This window comes from Solea solea, chromosome 6, assembly GCF_958295425.1.
Source record: "Solea solea chromosome 6, fSolSol10.1, whole genome shotgun sequence".
Taxonomy (NCBI): domain Eukaryota; kingdom Metazoa; phylum Chordata; class Actinopteri; order Pleuronectiformes; family Soleidae; genus Solea; species Solea solea.
The window spans coordinates 27,113,008-27,131,130 of record NC_081139.1 but is presented as its reverse complement, the minus strand read 5'-3'; the positions used below and the strand labels follow the sequence as shown (position 1 = coordinate 27,131,130).

At 42.0% G+C, this 18,123-nt stretch overlaps 1 protein-coding gene across 1 annotated transcript in view; it reads left to right on the top strand.

Annotated features, from left to right (window-relative positions):
• Positions 1-747: 747 nt before the first annotated feature.
• Positions 748-18,123, top strand: part of LOC131460493 (dedicator of cytokinesis protein 3-like) — a 98,809-nt gene continuing 81,433 nt past the window's right edge. Inside the window, 1 exon segment of the mRNA XM_058631047.1 lies at positions 748-1,235. Coding sequence (XP_058487030.1) covers positions 1,199-1,235 — 37 coding nt within the window. The 5' untranslated portion in view covers positions 748-1,198.

Below are 18,123 nucleotides of genomic sequence, written 5' to 3'. Positions count from 1 at the left end.
ACTCGACAGAAATCATTTTCTACCAAACATTTTCTTTTTTTAAAAAAGAAAGTTTTTCTTTTTAAAAAACAAAATTTTCTTAGGAAATATTATTTATATATTTTTCTTAAATGATTTTTGTGTTTAAATTTGTTGACATTAAATTGTTTTTGCAGGTGAAGACAAAACTCACCTTTAATGGTGTCGTTCCTCCGCTCCGTCACTAGAGGTCAGTATCAAACTGAACTTTATTATTGTCTCCATCTGTGACGTCACTGAACCCACACTGAGTCACAGTAGTTAAAAACACAGCTGATAATTATTTATTTATTTAGTATCACTTTTTATTTATGTGAGAGAACAATAATCAAGTTTTTTTTCTTAGGTTAATCTCAAAGTGACGTCACTGTGACCTGTGATTTATTTTTAAAAAAGGTCCAGTAGTTTTATAATTTCATTATTTTATTGTTGTAATTATATTTTTTTGAATCATAAACCAGATATTTATTCATAAATTAATTCAACAAGAGTCTGAACATTAACACACTTTATTGACATAATGTTACAAACAAGTGGAGACAAAATGGCCTGAAAGAAATTTTAAAAAGCTGCTGTTTTAAAAAGGAAAAAGCCGGATCCTCTCTCGCGCACGCGCGTGACACCCGGTCCGCGGTAACGACACGCGCGCGCTCTGGATCGGGACAGTTGTTTCTTCTGCAGGAGAGCGAGGACTGACCAGGAGGGGGCGCATTGACTCTGTGTGTGTGTGTCACAGAAGACAGTCGTGCTCCAGGATGGACGTGGATTGTGCGCGCTCCCGCGGTGTGGCGTCGCTCCGTGGTTAAAGCGGATGTTTATTTATTTATTTGTTTGTTTGTTTTCTTGTTTTTCCGCCTCATCACTGCACCGTCTCCACCACGAACTCGAGCCGATGCTCCGCGTCCTCACAGCGGCGTCTCCCCCCCCACCCCCCGCACATGGACACTCACACACTGCGCAAACCTGCGTGGATGTGACGCGCGTGATTCGGTGAAAAACAAGAAGACGACGCTGAGGAAACTGAAGAAACTTTCCCTGCTGTGTCTGCGTGGAGCTTCATCATCATCACCAGATTCCTCATGAAGGTTCACTGCAGCTGAGCTTCCTGCACTGGAGTTGGGATTAAGATCTGCGTGCACCGGGATTTACCGGGAATCACCGGGATTTACCGGGAATAATCATGTGGACGCCGACGGAAGACGAGAAGATCGGAGTGGGTGAGTAAATCACTGATGATGCTGATGTGTGTTTTCGTATTTGTCGCCTCTTTAAGATGTTTTTATTTCATAAACACTGATCTTGTCAGGACCAGGAGTTCTCATGGAGACCGAAAACTGGTCCTAATGAGGTTGAAGTTCAGGATTAAGATTAGAATTGTGGTTAAGGTTTGTCCATGCAGGGTCTTTGTCAGGTTATTGGCTCAGATTTTGGGTCCAAACTACGAGAATTTTCAGAAGTTCATGTTCTGATATGAAGTTTGTCCGTCTGGTGGTTCAGTTAAAAACTGAACTGTCTGTTTAATGTGCCCTGTCCATCACATCCGTTTTCGTAGACTCATGGTTCCTCTGAAACTTTGCTGCTCCTCTTAATTCAGACTTTTTAAAGCTACAGTGCAGGACTTGTGTCACCCCCGTGAGGCCGTCTGAGTAACCACAACAACACCGTCTTCATGTCCACAGGAGCATCATCAACGCTGACTCAGCAATCCCTAAAGATGTTTGTGGTTCTGTTCATTGGTGTTTCGTAGTTCATTATGAATGCTGAGTCATCGTTTTCCCAATGACTTGTGGTGTTTGGGGGTGTGTCTTAGCGAGTAGAAACACATAGTCAGCGATTCCAAATCCTTTTGTGGAGGCATAAAAGTGTGGCTCAGATAAGTGGAAACGGCGAGTCATCATTTTTCAAACATATTTGTGGTGTTTCACGGTGTGGCTTAGTTAATTGGGAATGCTGAGTCAACAATTCCCAACTGTGGTGGTGTTTATGGTGTGGCTTAGTTAATTGTGAATGCTGACTCAGCAATTCCTAACTTTTTTGTGGTGTTTCCAGACGTGGTTTAGTTAATTGGGAATGCTGAGTCAGCACTTCCTTGAAACACCTCCGTCAGTCTCTCTGCAGCTTGTACCCTGAAGAATTCTGGGAAACGTAGTTTGAATAAATATTACACACACACACACACAACTGGTTTTCATCTAATACGACAAAATGTGAGATCATAAATTGTGAATTTAAAAAACGCTGACGGGGGGAAAACATCTGTGTGCGACTCAGCGAGACGGCATTCGTCACACATCAGGTCACAGCGTAATGGAAAAGAAAAGTAATAAATAAACAAATGGAGCGTGCAGTTTGTCTTTACAGTGACAGAGAATGATCAGAGTCAAGTGATGACTCGGCAGAAAAGCAAACGACAGAAAGTCCTGAGTCGTTTGTTTTTTAAAGAGAAACACGTGGAAACGGGCGAGGAGTGGGACAGTGGCGTCTCACGTCCATTCAGCTGTTTGTGTTGTTGTTGTTGTTGTCGTTGGCGGATGAGGCGTTGCATACTAACGCGGGGGGGAGTGGACACTCAGAGGCTGTTTAATGGAGCTGGGATGACTGGTGCCCAGTTATAGAAAAACAGCCATTCAGTCCCATGAATGCAGCTTTGTGGCTCCACAGAAGGGGGGGGGGGTGACTGCACAGCCCAGCAGTTCTCACACACACACACACACACACACACACTCAGAGGGAGACGGCCAGTCACATGACTCAGAGACTCTTTACGAAATGCACCTGTTAATGGATGAAAATATAAATGTGATTCACCTCTGCTTCCATCGCTGTGAGTTTATCCTAAATCTGTCCTTCTGTTAAGCAACTTCCTGTCTATCATTTTTTTTATTTTTTTTTAAGAATCAGTCTGAATGTTTGTGACATGTAGGTGATCACCTCAGTATGTTCCCATTCAAGTTTGGTAAGAATCCACCCACCGATGACGTCGCAAAACACGTTTAAACGTACAAGAAATCCCACTCTCTTATAACGGGCAAAACTGTAAAAATAACAAAAAATATCTCTGTCAAAACGCATCCGATTTGAACAGGATTTAGTGTGTGCGTGCAGGATCACACACTCTACCAGCAGAGCAAGTTTCATCCACATCTGCGACATTTTAAATTTAACAAGGAAAAGTCCCATTGAACGAGTTCAGATGTGTCTCACTTTAACTGATCAGGATCAGATCATGTTTATGTAAGACCGTAACATCTATAAACAGGTAAAGTTCTATACAGATCCAGAAAGTTCTTCTGGATCCAGTGGCTTAAAATGTTTGACGTGAGAAAGTCATCGAGGCAAATATAGCTCCCCACACCAAAGTTCATAGAGAAAATCAGTGATTTCAGCTTGCGGGGACACAGGAGCTGCTGGTCTACTGCTGCCTCGTGTGGTCACATTGTGCCACTGCGGTGAATCGGGGCAGAGGATTTCAAATGCCGAAGTGGCAAAATAGCACATTTGAACGTAGTGATGGAGGCAGCAGTGGATCAACAGCCCCTGTGTCTCTCTGTGATAAAATCGCTGTTTTTGTCAATGGGCTTTGGTGTGGGGGAGATGTTGGTTTTCGCTTGGAAAAAGTGTGTGTGTGAGTGCAGTCAGTCACCTGTGTGTAAGACTCTTTCAATCAGCCCCGTGTGTGTGTGTGTGAAAATATAGTCTCCGGAGATGACAGAGACATGTTTTAGTCTTTCTAAGTTTTCCCGCCCTGAAGCTTTTCACTCGAGCAGCGACGTCTCTGAGGAATCGTCCTAATCTCTGCGCTTTGGTCTCTCGTGACTCTCGCACCGGGAAACGAGTGAAGGCCAGGACAAAACTTCAGTGCGAGAAATATCCACATCACCCGTGGAGACTGACGGCAAATCCTCGCAGCCCCTCCCCCTCCATTACCCTCCATCACCCTCCCTCCTCAGGGTGAGATCTCGGCCTTTTTATCAAACCTTTAAAGTTATCAATCAAACAGATTCTCTTTACTAATTTCAGCCTCTTTTTTCCATCGGGGTTTGCATTGTTGTATTCTACACTAATACTCTCATGTCCTCCTCCTCCTCCTCCTCTTCCTCACTGAAAATCTTCAGTGTGTGTCACAGCTTCAGTTCAGGCTGCGCTGTTTCACGTCTCTGCTGTAATTCAGCCGTTAAAATGAAATTACCGCCGTTAATTAGAACGTATCAAACAGGCCCTGAAGCTCTGAGCTGCTTCTCTCTGCAGCTCCACGCCAAACGACTCGTCATCCGTCCTCTAAGCCTCTTATGTCAGAGGGGGTGGGGTGGGGGACTGTCACTACACAATCAACATTGGCTGATTTTTCATCAGTTTTCATTGCTGTGAGATTTTCGGTAAATTGGTCCATCTGTTAAGCAACTTCCTGTCTAAAAAAAAAAGATTATTACGGATCAGTATGAATTTTTTGTGACATGTAAGTGATCATCTCAGTATGTTCCAATCCAGGTTTGGTAAGAATACACCCACTGGTGACGTCACAAAACACAATCAAACCTTCAAGAATTCCCACTCTCTTATAACGGGCAAAACTGTAAAAATAACAAGTGATATCTCTGTCAAAACTCAACCGATTTGAACGAAATTTGGTACGTGTGTCCAGGATCATGCACTCTACCAGCAGAGTAAGTTTCATTTGGATCTGAGATTTGCTGGCCATTTTAAATTTAACATTGATAAGCAGGTTAAGTTCAGGCTCAAAATGTAAACATTTTTGCCCTCAGAAACATGATAAATGTGGCTAAGTCACTAAAACTTTATTTGTTTTACTTACTGAAAGCCAGTTACACGTGTTTATTATCAGAAAATCTGGTTTATTCTTTATTTTTCTTGACATATATATATATATATATATATATTATAACATGTCATTTAGCAGACGCTTTTATCCAAAGCGACTTACAATGGAATTGAGTACAGTCAGCAGGGGGTGGAGTCGAACTTGCGACCATTGCAACCATGGTGTCTTTCGCACACAGGGTACCGGTCTTAACCACTGAGCCACTCTACCCCCTTACATATATACACTGCCTGGCCGAAAAAAAAATCGCCACCTGGATTTAACTAAGCAAATAGGTAAGGGGTTGCTGCAGTGGGTTAGGTCTAGGTTCAGCAACATTATGTGCCCAAAGAATAAGGTCAGCTGACTACCTGAATATAATGAATGACCAGATTATTCCATCAATGCATTTTTTTCTTCCCTGATGACATGGGCATATTCCAAGATGACAATGCCAGGATTCATCAGGCTCAAATTGTGAAAGAGTGGTTCAGGGAGCATGAGACATCATTTTCACCACAGAGTCCAGACCTTAACCCCATTGAGAATCTTTGGGATGTGCTGGAGAAGGCTTTGCTCAGTGGCCCTACTCTCCCATCATCAATACAAGATCTTGGTGAAAAATCAATGCAACACTGGACGGAAATAAATCTTGTGACATTGCAGTAGCTTATGGAAACAATGCCACAGTGAATGAGTGAGTAATCAAAGCTAAAGGCGCTACAACCATGTGACCCTTTTTTTTTGGCCAGGCAGTGTACGGCTTGGGCTGGCCCTGGTTGCAGCTCCTCCACTTAACCTAAAGGCTAACGTCAACAAAATCTTTCTGCACATTTATTATTCATCGTCCTGTGAACAAACTGGGACTTTAAGAGGAAAAAGAAGAAAGAACAAGAATCATTGCGATGGTTCTGATGCTTGGGTTCACCGAGCAGCTTTAACTGGGCCACATTAACGTTTGCACGTGTGTGCAAACACGCCACAGAGCACACGCTAACAACACAGACGTGAACATGAATTATTCATCCAGGGACAAAAAGCTCCAGTGATGGGGAAACGTGAGGATTTTATGTTTTTAATTGACTGTTTCTCAGGACGTCTCAAACTGACCTGCAGGGGGCGGGGTCACGTGAAGAAAGAAGTCATTTTTTTTCAACTTAAAAAAGTAAAGATATAAAAGTTTGTTTTTGATATGGAAGAATGTACAGACATAACGTATTTATGATGCCACTGGGGGCGCTGTAATGTGGCAGTTGATTACAATAGTACTAAAATAATAAAATTTCACTGTTAGACACATTTTTCCAACAGGAAAAGTTTATAAACCGCTCACTCTCCCTGCACCAAACCCCACAGAAAATTAGTGATTTTAACATCATACCACACAGGAGTTGTTGATCCACTGCTGCCTCCATCAGTTAATTTAAATGTCTTATTTTGCAAAGTTCTGCATTTGAAATCCTTTGTTCAGATTCATGTCAGTGACACAAAGTGACCACACGAGGCAGCAGCAGACCAGCAGCTCCTGTGTCCCGCAAGCTAAAATCACTGATTTTCTCTATGGGGTTTGGTGCAGGGAGAGTGAGTGGCTAACAAACTTGTGAGATAAAGACGTGAACATGTTCTTAAACATGTTGTAGACTTAATCGGACGTAGGTTTATGAATGCTAGTCTTCTGTTAAGTGGCTAAAAATCTGTATATCCCGGTATATCATGTGATCGCGTACGTGTGTTGTCATGTGACATCACGTTACAGTAAATCTGAGGCCGTTTCTTCTGTCACTCAGTGTTGGCTCGTGTCGACTGAGCTCGGTACACACACACACACACACTCACACTGAAGCTTTGATATCAGGCCTGTGGGGAAAATCTGCCCCTCGTTCGCTCTGCTCTCACATTCTCTTTAGACCGGAGTCTTTAATCTGACTGTCACCGTCCTGCTGTCACCACCGCGGCTTTAATCTAACGACACACAATCTCCTCGCACATCAGTCACTGCTGCTGCTGCTGCCGCTGCCCACAGACGCGACGCTGCTGACACAGAAAATGCCGTTATTAACCAAGGGATGAAGTATTTGATGAAATTAAAGTCCATCAGTTGTAGTGTTATGTACATACAGTGTGTAGTAGAATAAATGTAGGTCAGTTTTACAAGAAAACTTTTAATAACAATCACCGACATCACGTTGGGTCACTTTTGTTGGTGTCGGTTTCTTGTGTCATGTACAAAGTTTCGAGGCGATCGGTCAATGTACGACGAAGTTATTGGGTACTTCCTGTTTCGTGGTGAATGGTCGGAAATTCGCCAAACCTCCGATGGTTTCTGTGGCCATGCCCTTTTGAAAGGTTTCGCGGAACAAATAGTTGTATTTGTTTTACGCTCTGTGCGATAAATGCGCTCGGACGAGTTTGTTCATTTTACGAAGTGCGCAAATCGCCAAGATGGATGGCAATTTCAAAATGGCCGACTTCCTGTTGAGTTGAGGCCGATGGACTTTTTTGTTTGTCTTGGGCTGTGACATCTTCCCACCAAGTTTCATGAAATTCGGTGCAACTTAATCTTGGCGTGCCACATTCACGTTTCACCTCAGGGGGCACTATAGAGCCCTTGAGCACTATGACAATATCGCATTTTTGCCAGTGTTTAAAGAGTTTTTATGCTTGCAAAGTTTGAATGGTTTTCTTTGTTTAAACGGAGCAAAGCTTGATTTTAATCATCGTTATCAACGTCGTCCTTCACTGATGAGGAAATAATCAATCGTGTTGATTTTCTTTCATAAAGCTTCAAAACATCTGAAAAAGAGAAAAGGAAAACTTTATTTTCTACCTAAAAACTTTCCTCATTGTTTCATGAGCAGAAATATGTCTTTTCCCTATTAATCCATGATCCATGAGAAATTGTTTTGTGTGTGTGTCTCTCCCTCTCTCGTCCTTCACATCAGTGGAAGTTTGGAAGAAAGTGAAGATCGTGAGGTTTCAATTTGTGGAAAACTTTCTAGTGTGGATATGACGGTGCTGTGTGTGTGTGTGTGTGTGTGTGTGTGTGTGTGTGTGTGTGTGTGTGAGTGAGAGAGAGAGAGAGAGAGTCTTCCACACAATAGCGTTCTGGAGGAGAGTTCCGTCGTTGTTATGGTGACAGCTCGGTTTCCGTGCACAACCTTGGCAAGACTGGTTCCCCCATCGCCATAACAACAGTCCAAATCCTCAACTTCCATACAGTCTCTCTCACACACAGACTGTTTCTAACCTCTAGTTGGCATGCTAGTTAGCTTGTGAGCTAGAAAAGAGCTATCTATCTAGTGATCTGGAAAGCTAGCTTACTAGCTACCTTGCTCTCATCTGTCTAGCTTGCAAGCTAGCTAGCATCTATCTATCGAAGTTAGCCAGCTACCTTGCGAGCATATATCTATCTTGCACGGTAGCTAGCATCTGTCCATTAATCTAGCTTGCAAGCATCTAGCTAGCTAGCATCTACGTTTGCTATTCTCTGACATCACAAATGACTGGTGGCGTCTCTCTAGTGCCTCACAGTGGACATTGTTGTCGCTCCAGCTCATCTTTATCTCTGTCTGCTGTTTTCGTTGATTTCACGTGTAGGCGGGGCTCAAGGCCAGTTGTAACGATGAAGTAACGTCTGAAACTAAAAAAACTTTCTCTGTGAGTTTTTATAAAAATTTTACAACACAATTGAGGAAAAATAAAATATTAAAAAATGGAAGAAGAAAAAAAAGCAATGGAGGAAAGGATCTCTCTTTTTTAAATATAATAAATAAATAAATACAGGTCATTTGTTGATATTATATTTAAAACACCAAGACTGAACAGATGACCTCTGACCTGACGCCTACTGTACGATATGTTTCAATCAGCAGCTTTTTTTCTACTGTGACTCATGTTCAACACATTTACACACACACACACACACACACACACACACACACACACAGAGTGTTGTGTTTTAATGAGGCTCGAGTTCAAGGTGAGAAAAACGACTTGTTAAGATTTTCTCGCCTCCTCGTTCACCGCAGAGGAAAAACTCAGCTTCACTGACTCCACCCCCTACTGCCCTCTCTGTGTGGGTGTTTTATGTTTAAAAAATATCTAATTTGGCTGTTTTTCTGAATTAATGAAATCATTTTGCTGAAAATAGTTTTGGCCTTGTTTTTTCTGAATGACGATTTTTTTTTTTCCTAATTTAATTATAAAATAATTATAGTTTTTCCAGATTTAAAGGTAAGTTGACTCTTAAAAATGGGGCAAATTGTTAATGAGTAAATAATAAGGATTTTAAAAAATTACAAAATTAGCAAAAAAACATTTTTTCACGAAAAATTTTTAATTGATTAAGTAGAACAGACCAAAAAAAATCCACAGAAAATTATTTGATTGATAAAAAAAACTATCCCGGAAAAAAAAAAAGATTACAGTCAAATTAACAAAAACAGCAAAAACAAAACAATTTCCTAAATAATTGTCTAATTAATAAAAAAAACAAAACAGAAAATGATTAGAAAAAAATTTATCTGGGCATAAAATATTACATAATTTTTTTTCATTAATTAAGAAAAACAGCCAAAAAAACCACAAACAAAACAGACTTTTTTTTGCGGAAAAATATTAAAACTAAATTCCAGGAAAAATTGTTTCATTAATTCAGAAAAACTGAGCTAAAAAGTAGAAAAATGTTCTCATTTCAAATACCAATTACAAAAATTCTAATTATAATATTACATAAAGATTGATCTGAAGATTAATTAAAGATTAAAGAAGTTTTGAAGTTTGTTTTAATAACAAAAGCACTAAGTTCTGCACTCGTACATATTCTGTGTATAAATGTGATGTCATACGTTCATGCATTCAGCTCAGATTCCTCATCTTTACATTTTCACTGGTTCCGGATGTTTTCTCATCTTCACTTTTTTTGACAATCGATTAATCAGTGTCTGTGTGTGTGTGTGTGTGTGCGCAGACTCAGCTGATGAACTCAACAGAAACATTGTTGTGGTTTTGTTCAGCTTCTCTTTTTTAATCTTTTTCTGCTCGTTTTTTTTACGTCAGTTTTTGTTGACTTTTCTCTGGATTTTGGTTTTAATTCAGCTCTGTATATTTTATATTTTTGTAAAAAAAAAAGAGTTTGTGTGAGAGTGAGTTTTATATTTGTTACCTCGTCAGGACCAGTAGTCCTCAAGTCTAACATTAGCAACATATTAGCTAGTGGTCAGGAAAAAGTCTAGCTAACACTAGCAACATATTATTAACTAGTGGTCAGGACAAAGTCTAGCTAACATTAGCAATATATTAACTAGTGGTCAGGACAAAGTCTAGCTAACACTAGCAACACGTTAATAGCTAGTGGTCAGGACAAAGTCTAGCTAACATTAGCAATATATTATTAACTAGTGGTCGGGACAAAGTCTAGCTAACACTAGCAACATATTATTAACTAGTGGTCAGGACAAAGTCTAGCTAACACTAGCAACACGTTAATAGCTAGTGGTCAGGACAAAGTCTAGCTAACATTAGCAATATATTATTAACTAGTGGTCGGGACAAAGTCTAGCTAACACTAGCAACATATTATTAACTAGTGGTCAGGACAAAGTCTAGCTAACACTAGCAACACGTTAATAGCTAGTGCTCAGGACAAAGTCTAGCCAATATTAGCAACGCATAATTAGCTGTAATTGTTTAGTTGGTGAAGTTAAAGCCAGTGGTCAGGACAAGGTCCAGTTAATATTAGTCTGATATGGTGTACTGTAACAAAACAATTTCCTTCGGGATAATAAAAGTATTCTGATTCTGATTAGCAATACATTATTAGCTAGGCAAAGTCTAGCTAACATTCGCTAGTGATCAGGATAAAGTCTAGCTAACATTAGCAGCATATTATTAGCTAGTGGTCAGCACAAAGTCTAGCTAACTTTAGCAACATATTAGCTAGTGGTCCGGACAAAGTCTAGTGAACATTAGCAACACATTATTAGCTCTAATTGCTGAGTTAGTGAAGTTAAATCTGGTGGTCAGGACAAAGTCTAGCTAACAAGTGTTGGATTAGTACAGATTACTGATAAGCAAACAAATTAAAAACATATGTGTGAGTTACTGCTGTGTTGATGTCACTGCAGCCTGAGAGTCTGGGTTAATTTAACATAAATGAACATAAATTATTAATCTACACTTTAAATCTTTTATCATCGTCTTTGTCATGTTTTCACGTTACTTCACATCCTCCGTTTTAACGCCGCCTTCTCCGCCCTCCCCCCGCTATTCTCCCTCTCTCTGGCCGTTGCCGCCACTTTCGTGCACGCTACCGTCTTTTCCTCGCTCTCTGACCTCATCACACGTTCCTCCTCACCCACGCTCCCCCCTCCTCACCCTCCATCTTATTCCAGCTGATGGATGTTTTCATTGACCTGATTAGGCCTGTGTGTGTGTGTGTGTGAGACTTACATCATAACCACAGTGCTTGGAGATTTTAGTGCACATGTGTGTTTAAATGTTAATGGATCTGCAGCAGAAGGCAGATTTGTTTTGTGACGACTTCCTGTTGACGCCTATGTTTTAAAGGCGACATAGAATGCTTGTATCACACATATATGTTAGTTATGGAGGTCTACTTACATATATTAACTTGTTTTCATGATTTAACGCTGCAAACGAGCCGATCAAAATATCTCCTCACTGACACTCTCGTCAGCCGCGCTGTTTCAGACCAAAACCACACCCCCAGAATGTGGACTGTGTTGTGATTGGCCAGCCAACGAGAGCTTTCCCACTGTCCTGTGATTGGCCAGGTACCTGGAAGTGACGTAATAGATAGGCCAGCTCTCAGATACACAGCTCCCCCTCTGGCACGGTGGATGCTCTGCATCTCAGCAGCTACAACGAGAGTAGTTGTTCTTCTTCTGCGATTGAATGTACACGACCGGATGTGCCCGGACTAGTGCCCGCACCAGGAGGCGCTACAGTGGTGAGAGGAGTGGTGAGGATTTCTGATGACGACATCAGATTAAGGAAGTGCCGATACGCTTCGCAGAGCCCAGGAAAACAATACAACACTATTTTCTCAGCAGTGGCTGAACTGTTTGTTCTGAAACTTTAGGGTTTCATAAACGAGGTCATGACGCAGATACACACACAAACGCAGCGTTAATTGGAGCTTCCGGTCTATGTGGGCTTTAAGACAGCTGTGGAACAACTGCTAAAACAAAACAAAATAAATGTTATAAAAATTTATTTTATGAGCTATATTTTATTGGCAAGAGTTAAGGTAAAAAGGCAAATTCAGAGGCTCTTATTTTGAAGGCCAGGATTAAGTGTGTATGAAGAAAAAAGAGTTGACTACTTCACTACAGTTTTACTAAATTACAGTTAAAAGGCAAAGCGTTAGTGAATTAAGAGCTAGTGGTCAGGACAAAGTGGAGCTAATGTTAGCCACACATTATTACATTTTCAAGCTGAGGTTGCTAAATCAGGGCTAGCGACCTGGACCAAGCTTTAAGCTAGCAACACATAATTAGCTCTAAAAGCTAAGTTAGCAATGGGTGCTACGTCAGAGCTGGGGTGGAGTGGCTCAGTGGTTAAGACCTGTACCCTGTGTGCAAAAGACTTCATGGTCGCAAGTTCAACTCCACCCCTGGCAGATTGTACTCAATTCCCTTGTAAGTCGCTTTGGATAAAAGCGTCTGCTAAATGACATGTAATGTAAAAGCTGGTGACCTGGTCCAAGATTTAAGCTAGCAACACATTATTAGTGTTACAAGCTAAGTCAGTAAAGTCAGAGGTCGTTATCAGGAGACATTATTAGGGTTACAAGCTAAGCTAAATTACTCTACATCAGCTTATGGGCTCATAGTCATATTTCTATGAAAGTCTATGTAAGGATGTTTAACATCGGTGTCCTCAGATGATTATGTGATTATGACATGATGAAGTTTTTTAACTTAACATTCTTGTTTCTTTTCAAAAAGGTAAAGTCGTGATAACTCTGTTGCTAGGCAACAGCAACTCCAGCGATGGTTCTGGTAAAGCAGAAACTATATAATGCAAGGAGTGAAGACAGAGGAGGAAAAACACGTCTCTCTCTGAAGACAAATTAAACAACTGGTGAACTCTGTGTGACTCTGAGCGTTCACAAAGGTCACACAGAGTAAATATAGAAAAATATTTTCTTTATAAGAAATCAATGGAAGAAGAAAAATGCAGATTTGAACAGATAGTTAACATTTATAAAATGTTATTAAAATGACCTGTAACAAATGTAACGTGTGATAAACTGTCACAGTGAAAGCTGTGACCTCGGTGTTTCCTCGTGTTTCTTCTCTCTGACCTGCAGCGACGCTCGTTTCAGTCTGGTAACTGATTGGAACAGAAGGAGCTGCGAGGAGCAAACGTCCTCACACGCTCACACACTCGCGTTCTCACACGTTCATGTCCTCACACGCTCACACACTCGCTGCCTCACACGTTCACGTCCTCACACACTCACGTCCTCACACGTTCACATCCTCGCGCTCACACGCTCACGTCCTCACATGCTCACACGTTCACGTCCTCACACGCTCACACGCCCACGTTCTCACATGCTCACGCGTTCACGTCCTCACACGCCCACGTCCTCACACGCCCACGTTCTCACATGCTCACGTTCTCACGCGTTCACGTCCTCACACGCTCACGTTCTCACGCGTTCACGTCCTCACACGCTCACACGTTCACGTCCTCACACGTTCACGTCCTCACCCGCTCACATCCTCACACACTCGCTTCCTCACACGCTCATGTCCTCACACGTTACCATCCTCACACACTCGCATCCTCACACACTCTCAAAATGAAAGTGTTCAACAAGTGTTGAATCCTCACCAGAAAACTAATTTCTGATGTAGCAACCATTGCTAACTTGGAACGCTAATAATGTCTCCTGATAACCAGCTCTGACTTTGCTGACATAGCTTGCAGAGCTAATGTGTTGCTTGTTTAAATCTTGGTCCAGGTCGCTAGCCCTGACTTGGCAACCTCAGCTTGAAAATGTAATGATGTGTGGCTAACAGTGTTTGGAGCTAATAACGTTTCGCCTTTAACCTTTAATTTAGTCAAACTGTAGTGAAGTAGTAGAGTTTGTTTTTTTTCATACACTAAACCCTGGCCTTCAAAATAAGAGCCCCTGATTTTGAGTCATCCTTGTTTACCAGGAGACAGAAATATGACTCAGGTGAAACTTTTAATGAAACCGAATAAAGGAAGAAGTAGTCTCAGTAGTAGTATCAGTAGTAGTAACAGTAGTACTAACAGTAGTAGTAACAGTAGTAGTAACAGTAGTACTAACACTAGTAGTAAGAGTACTGCTGCTGTGTGATTAGTGTGTTTTAAGCCTGTATATTAGAAGCTTAGTCCACTGCTCTACTTTCAGAGCAGGGACAGAAAAGTGGACCATCTGGACATCAGGTCACTTTAATGCTGGATCACAGAGGACAACGAGGACAGAGGACACTGAGCACAAAGCCTGGTCACAGCAGAGACACCAGGACACGTGCTAATGATGCTAAATAATACAAATACAAACTGTCACACACACACACACACAGAGAGAGAGTATACACGCTTACTTACTTCAGCATGGGTGGACGTACAGTAGATGCATCTGTCTCTGACACACACAAACACGCTAAGAACTACCAACCAACATCTGGTTGATCTGCCTGCCCTACATTATAATGATCTGGGGTGGTGTGTGTGTGTGCGTGTGTGCGTGCGTGCGTGTGTGTCCGTCCATGTGCCACGACACATTAGTGGTATTGTGCCAACACGTGACGCTGTCTCAGGATCTGCACACACACACATGTGCTTGTACAGCATTTTTATTGAGGACACTTGAAGACAAGACAGTCCCTGGTCCTCAACATCACAATTAAACCAAGTCTTCACCTGTAAAAATAGTCCTTAAAGTCAAAATGTCCTTATGTAGTCTAAATGTCCTGGCGTAGTCAAAATGTCCTTATGTAGTAGAAATGTCCTTACATAGTCTAATTGTCCTTACGTAGTCGAAATGTCCTCACATAGTCAAAATGTCCTTACGTAGTCTAAATGTCCTTACGTAGTCAAAATGTCCTCACATAGTCAAAATGTCCTCACATAGTCAAAATGTCCTCACATAGTCTAAATGTCCTCACGTATTTTAAATGTCCTCACATAGTCGAAATGTCCTGACGTAGTCGAAATGTCCTCACATAGTCTAAATGTCTTGACGTAGTCTAAATGTCCTCACATAGTCTAAATGTCCTGACGTAGCCTAAATGTCCTGACGTAGCCTAAATGTCCTCACATAGTCTAAATGTCCTCACATAGTCGAAATGTCCTCACATAGTCGAAATGTCCTGACGTAGTCTAAGGACTCTCTGAGACACAGTCGTCCTCGTTCACGCCGCTGCAGCTGCGACTCTTTTAGAATCCATTTTCCATTCACTGTGTCTGTGATTTAAAGGGCCAGTTTGTAAATGTGTGCGCTCGTATTTTCTAGTCGAGCAGAGATTATCCAGGTCAGTAAGTTGATCTGATTACGTCAGTTTAACAGTCGCCTCGAGGGGGGACTCTCTCTGTCACACACACACACACACACACTTCTCGCCTGCATCTTTCTCCCTCATTTCATTTAAATGTCCTCCCTCACCTTCTGTCCTCTCTTGATCTGAAGCCTCTGTCCCTGCACCATTGTTAATTCCAGTAATGGCTGGATTGAGATTAGAACCTGACTCATCACTTCTTACATCATTCTGTATAGATATTTTGGGGGGGGACATCTGCAGATGTCTTACAGTCTCTTCTGTCCTTAAATGAACATAATATTTTTATACTCATGTAAACATGTCCTCTCAAAGTTGAGATGTCCTCATATAGTGAGACCAAAACCTGGTCCTAATGTGGCAGAAGGAATTGGTTCAGTTTAGGACTAAGATTTGGTTATGGTTGATCATTAACTGGTTAAATGAATGGATTTACAGTAAATGTAGTGGAAGCTGTGTGTGTGTGTGTGCGCATGTGCGCGTGTGTGTGGTTGGGGGGTTGAATTCCCGTCCATCAGAATTTTCCCTCGTTAATCCCAATAATCCCTGCTAATGCGTCTTTTGTCAGAAACACATCAGATGCAGCCTCGTCCTCCTCCTGACTGAACGATTTCAGCACAAAGCACTGGGGATGTTTCACTTCTGCTTTTGCCTCCGTCTCTAAATCTCTGTCGCTGACGTGAATCTGAACGAGAATCTCAGACGCCGAAGTCACAGAATGACACGTTTTAATTTACCGATGGAGGCGGCGGAGGATCCGCAGCTACTGTGCGTCTGTGACCTTAAATCGCCCGTTTTCTCAATGATGTTTGGTTCAGGAGAGTTAGCGGGGTTTTCAAAGCGACACAAACACGGGTTTCCTGAAAGCAAAGACGCTGTGTGTTGTAACTGCCTGTAGGGGGCGCCAGGCTCACGTGACTGAGGTCAATGTCAGTGACTGTGACACGAGTTACTGTCGCTGGCAGAACTCCAGAGGCTGCCAGCTGATCTAAACACAGATGTTTAGCCCCTCCCACCTTTTTCCTTCTCAAGTGGTTGTTGATATTGATTTTTCTGTCTGTTAACGTCCACTTAACCACACAAAAATGACAGGAAGACTTTAAAATAACCCAATAATGAGGAAGGAAACCTATTTAGAGAGTTTCAGCAGATGCGTCTGCGTCCGGGAGGCAAAGACGTTAGAGGGCAAATGAACCTGAAGACGCTCCCTCTGAACGATAATGTGACTTCCTTATTGATCTCAGTAGATTAAGAGCCTGCTTTTACGCAAAGGTCAGAGGTCAAGATAGTTTAATTTCCTCTCTCTTATGCGTTCGTATTGATTTCGCCACCGGACCTGAGACTGTGGACGTTTGAAAACAGTTTCCTGTGATGATGATGATGATGACCTGAGAGACAGAGAGAGGTTTGGTGAAGGTCTTGTCCGTGTCATGTTGTCCTTCCGAGGGTTTGATCCCCACATCACATGTTTTATTCAGAGTGCTGAGTCGCTCAAAAACCCACTGTCACTGGTCCAGAGGTCACAGCGGTGAAGAAGTGACAGAGTGGAAAAGAATAGCGACTGAGCGTCACGTTTGCATTATCGTAACTATGCGTCGGTTTGTGCTGGTTTCTGAAAGCTGAGAAGTTGCACATCAAAGCCAGCATTTGGTTATTACGGTAATTTCACTCCAGAGGAGAGTTGGAAAAACGCCTGGTCATAAGCTTCCATTTTTTTGGTGCGGTTTTTGGACATTTAGACAAAAACTTAAATTTTAAATATAGTGTTACACTGTTCACATTTCATATTTAACATAACACAAAATGTGGTGTTTGTGTAGAACTACATTTTGTTTTCCCTTCACATTTGTAAAGAACGGCCAGATATTGAAAGTTATTCTGGAAAAACAGGCAAAAAAACCACACTTTCTCGCCCTTTCATGGTTAAAATAAGCAAAAAGATTGACATTATGAGGCTCAGGTGTTAAAGGGTTAGGGAAGATGACTCGGGATAAGCTCGATAATATCTGATATGGAAAGAGAACTTGGCTCGTGACTGAACGGTTGCCAGTTCAAGTCCCTGCCAGGTCGAGGGCTGAGGTTCCCCTGAGCAAGATACTGAATCCCCATCATTCATTGAAACTGACCCGTGTGGACGCCTTGTGCTGGTCCCTAACCTGGTCCCAAACCCAGTCCCAAGCCTGGTCCCAAATCTGGTCAAAAACTGGTCACAAACCCGGTCCCAAACCTGGTCCCTAACACGGTCCCTAACCTGGTCCCAAACCCGGTCCCTAACACGGTCCCTAACACGGTCCCTAACCTGGTCCCAAACCCGGTCCCAAACCTGGTCCCAAATCTGGTCAAAAACTGGTCACAAACCCGGTCACAAACCTGGTCCCAAACCCCGGATAAGGGAGTGTTCTGTGTGGCGCCCTCTAGCCAGAAGTAAAAATAAAAAACAGTTTTCTATCAAAGCTAAATTTGCTTAAAACCATTGACAGATTAGATTTTCAGTTTTAATACATGCTCATTTCTAAATTTCTAATCCCCATATCTCATTGTTATCTGGACACTCGTGCTGATCCCAAACACGGATAAATGTGTTACGTTAGCAAGAGAATCTGGCATAAAGATCTCTGTTGTGGCGCCCCCTAGAGGAAAAAGAATTTGCTGATTTCTAGTCGGGCTGTGATTATACAGATTGCGTACATTGGCGTGTCCCACATCCACAGCACTACAGCGCCC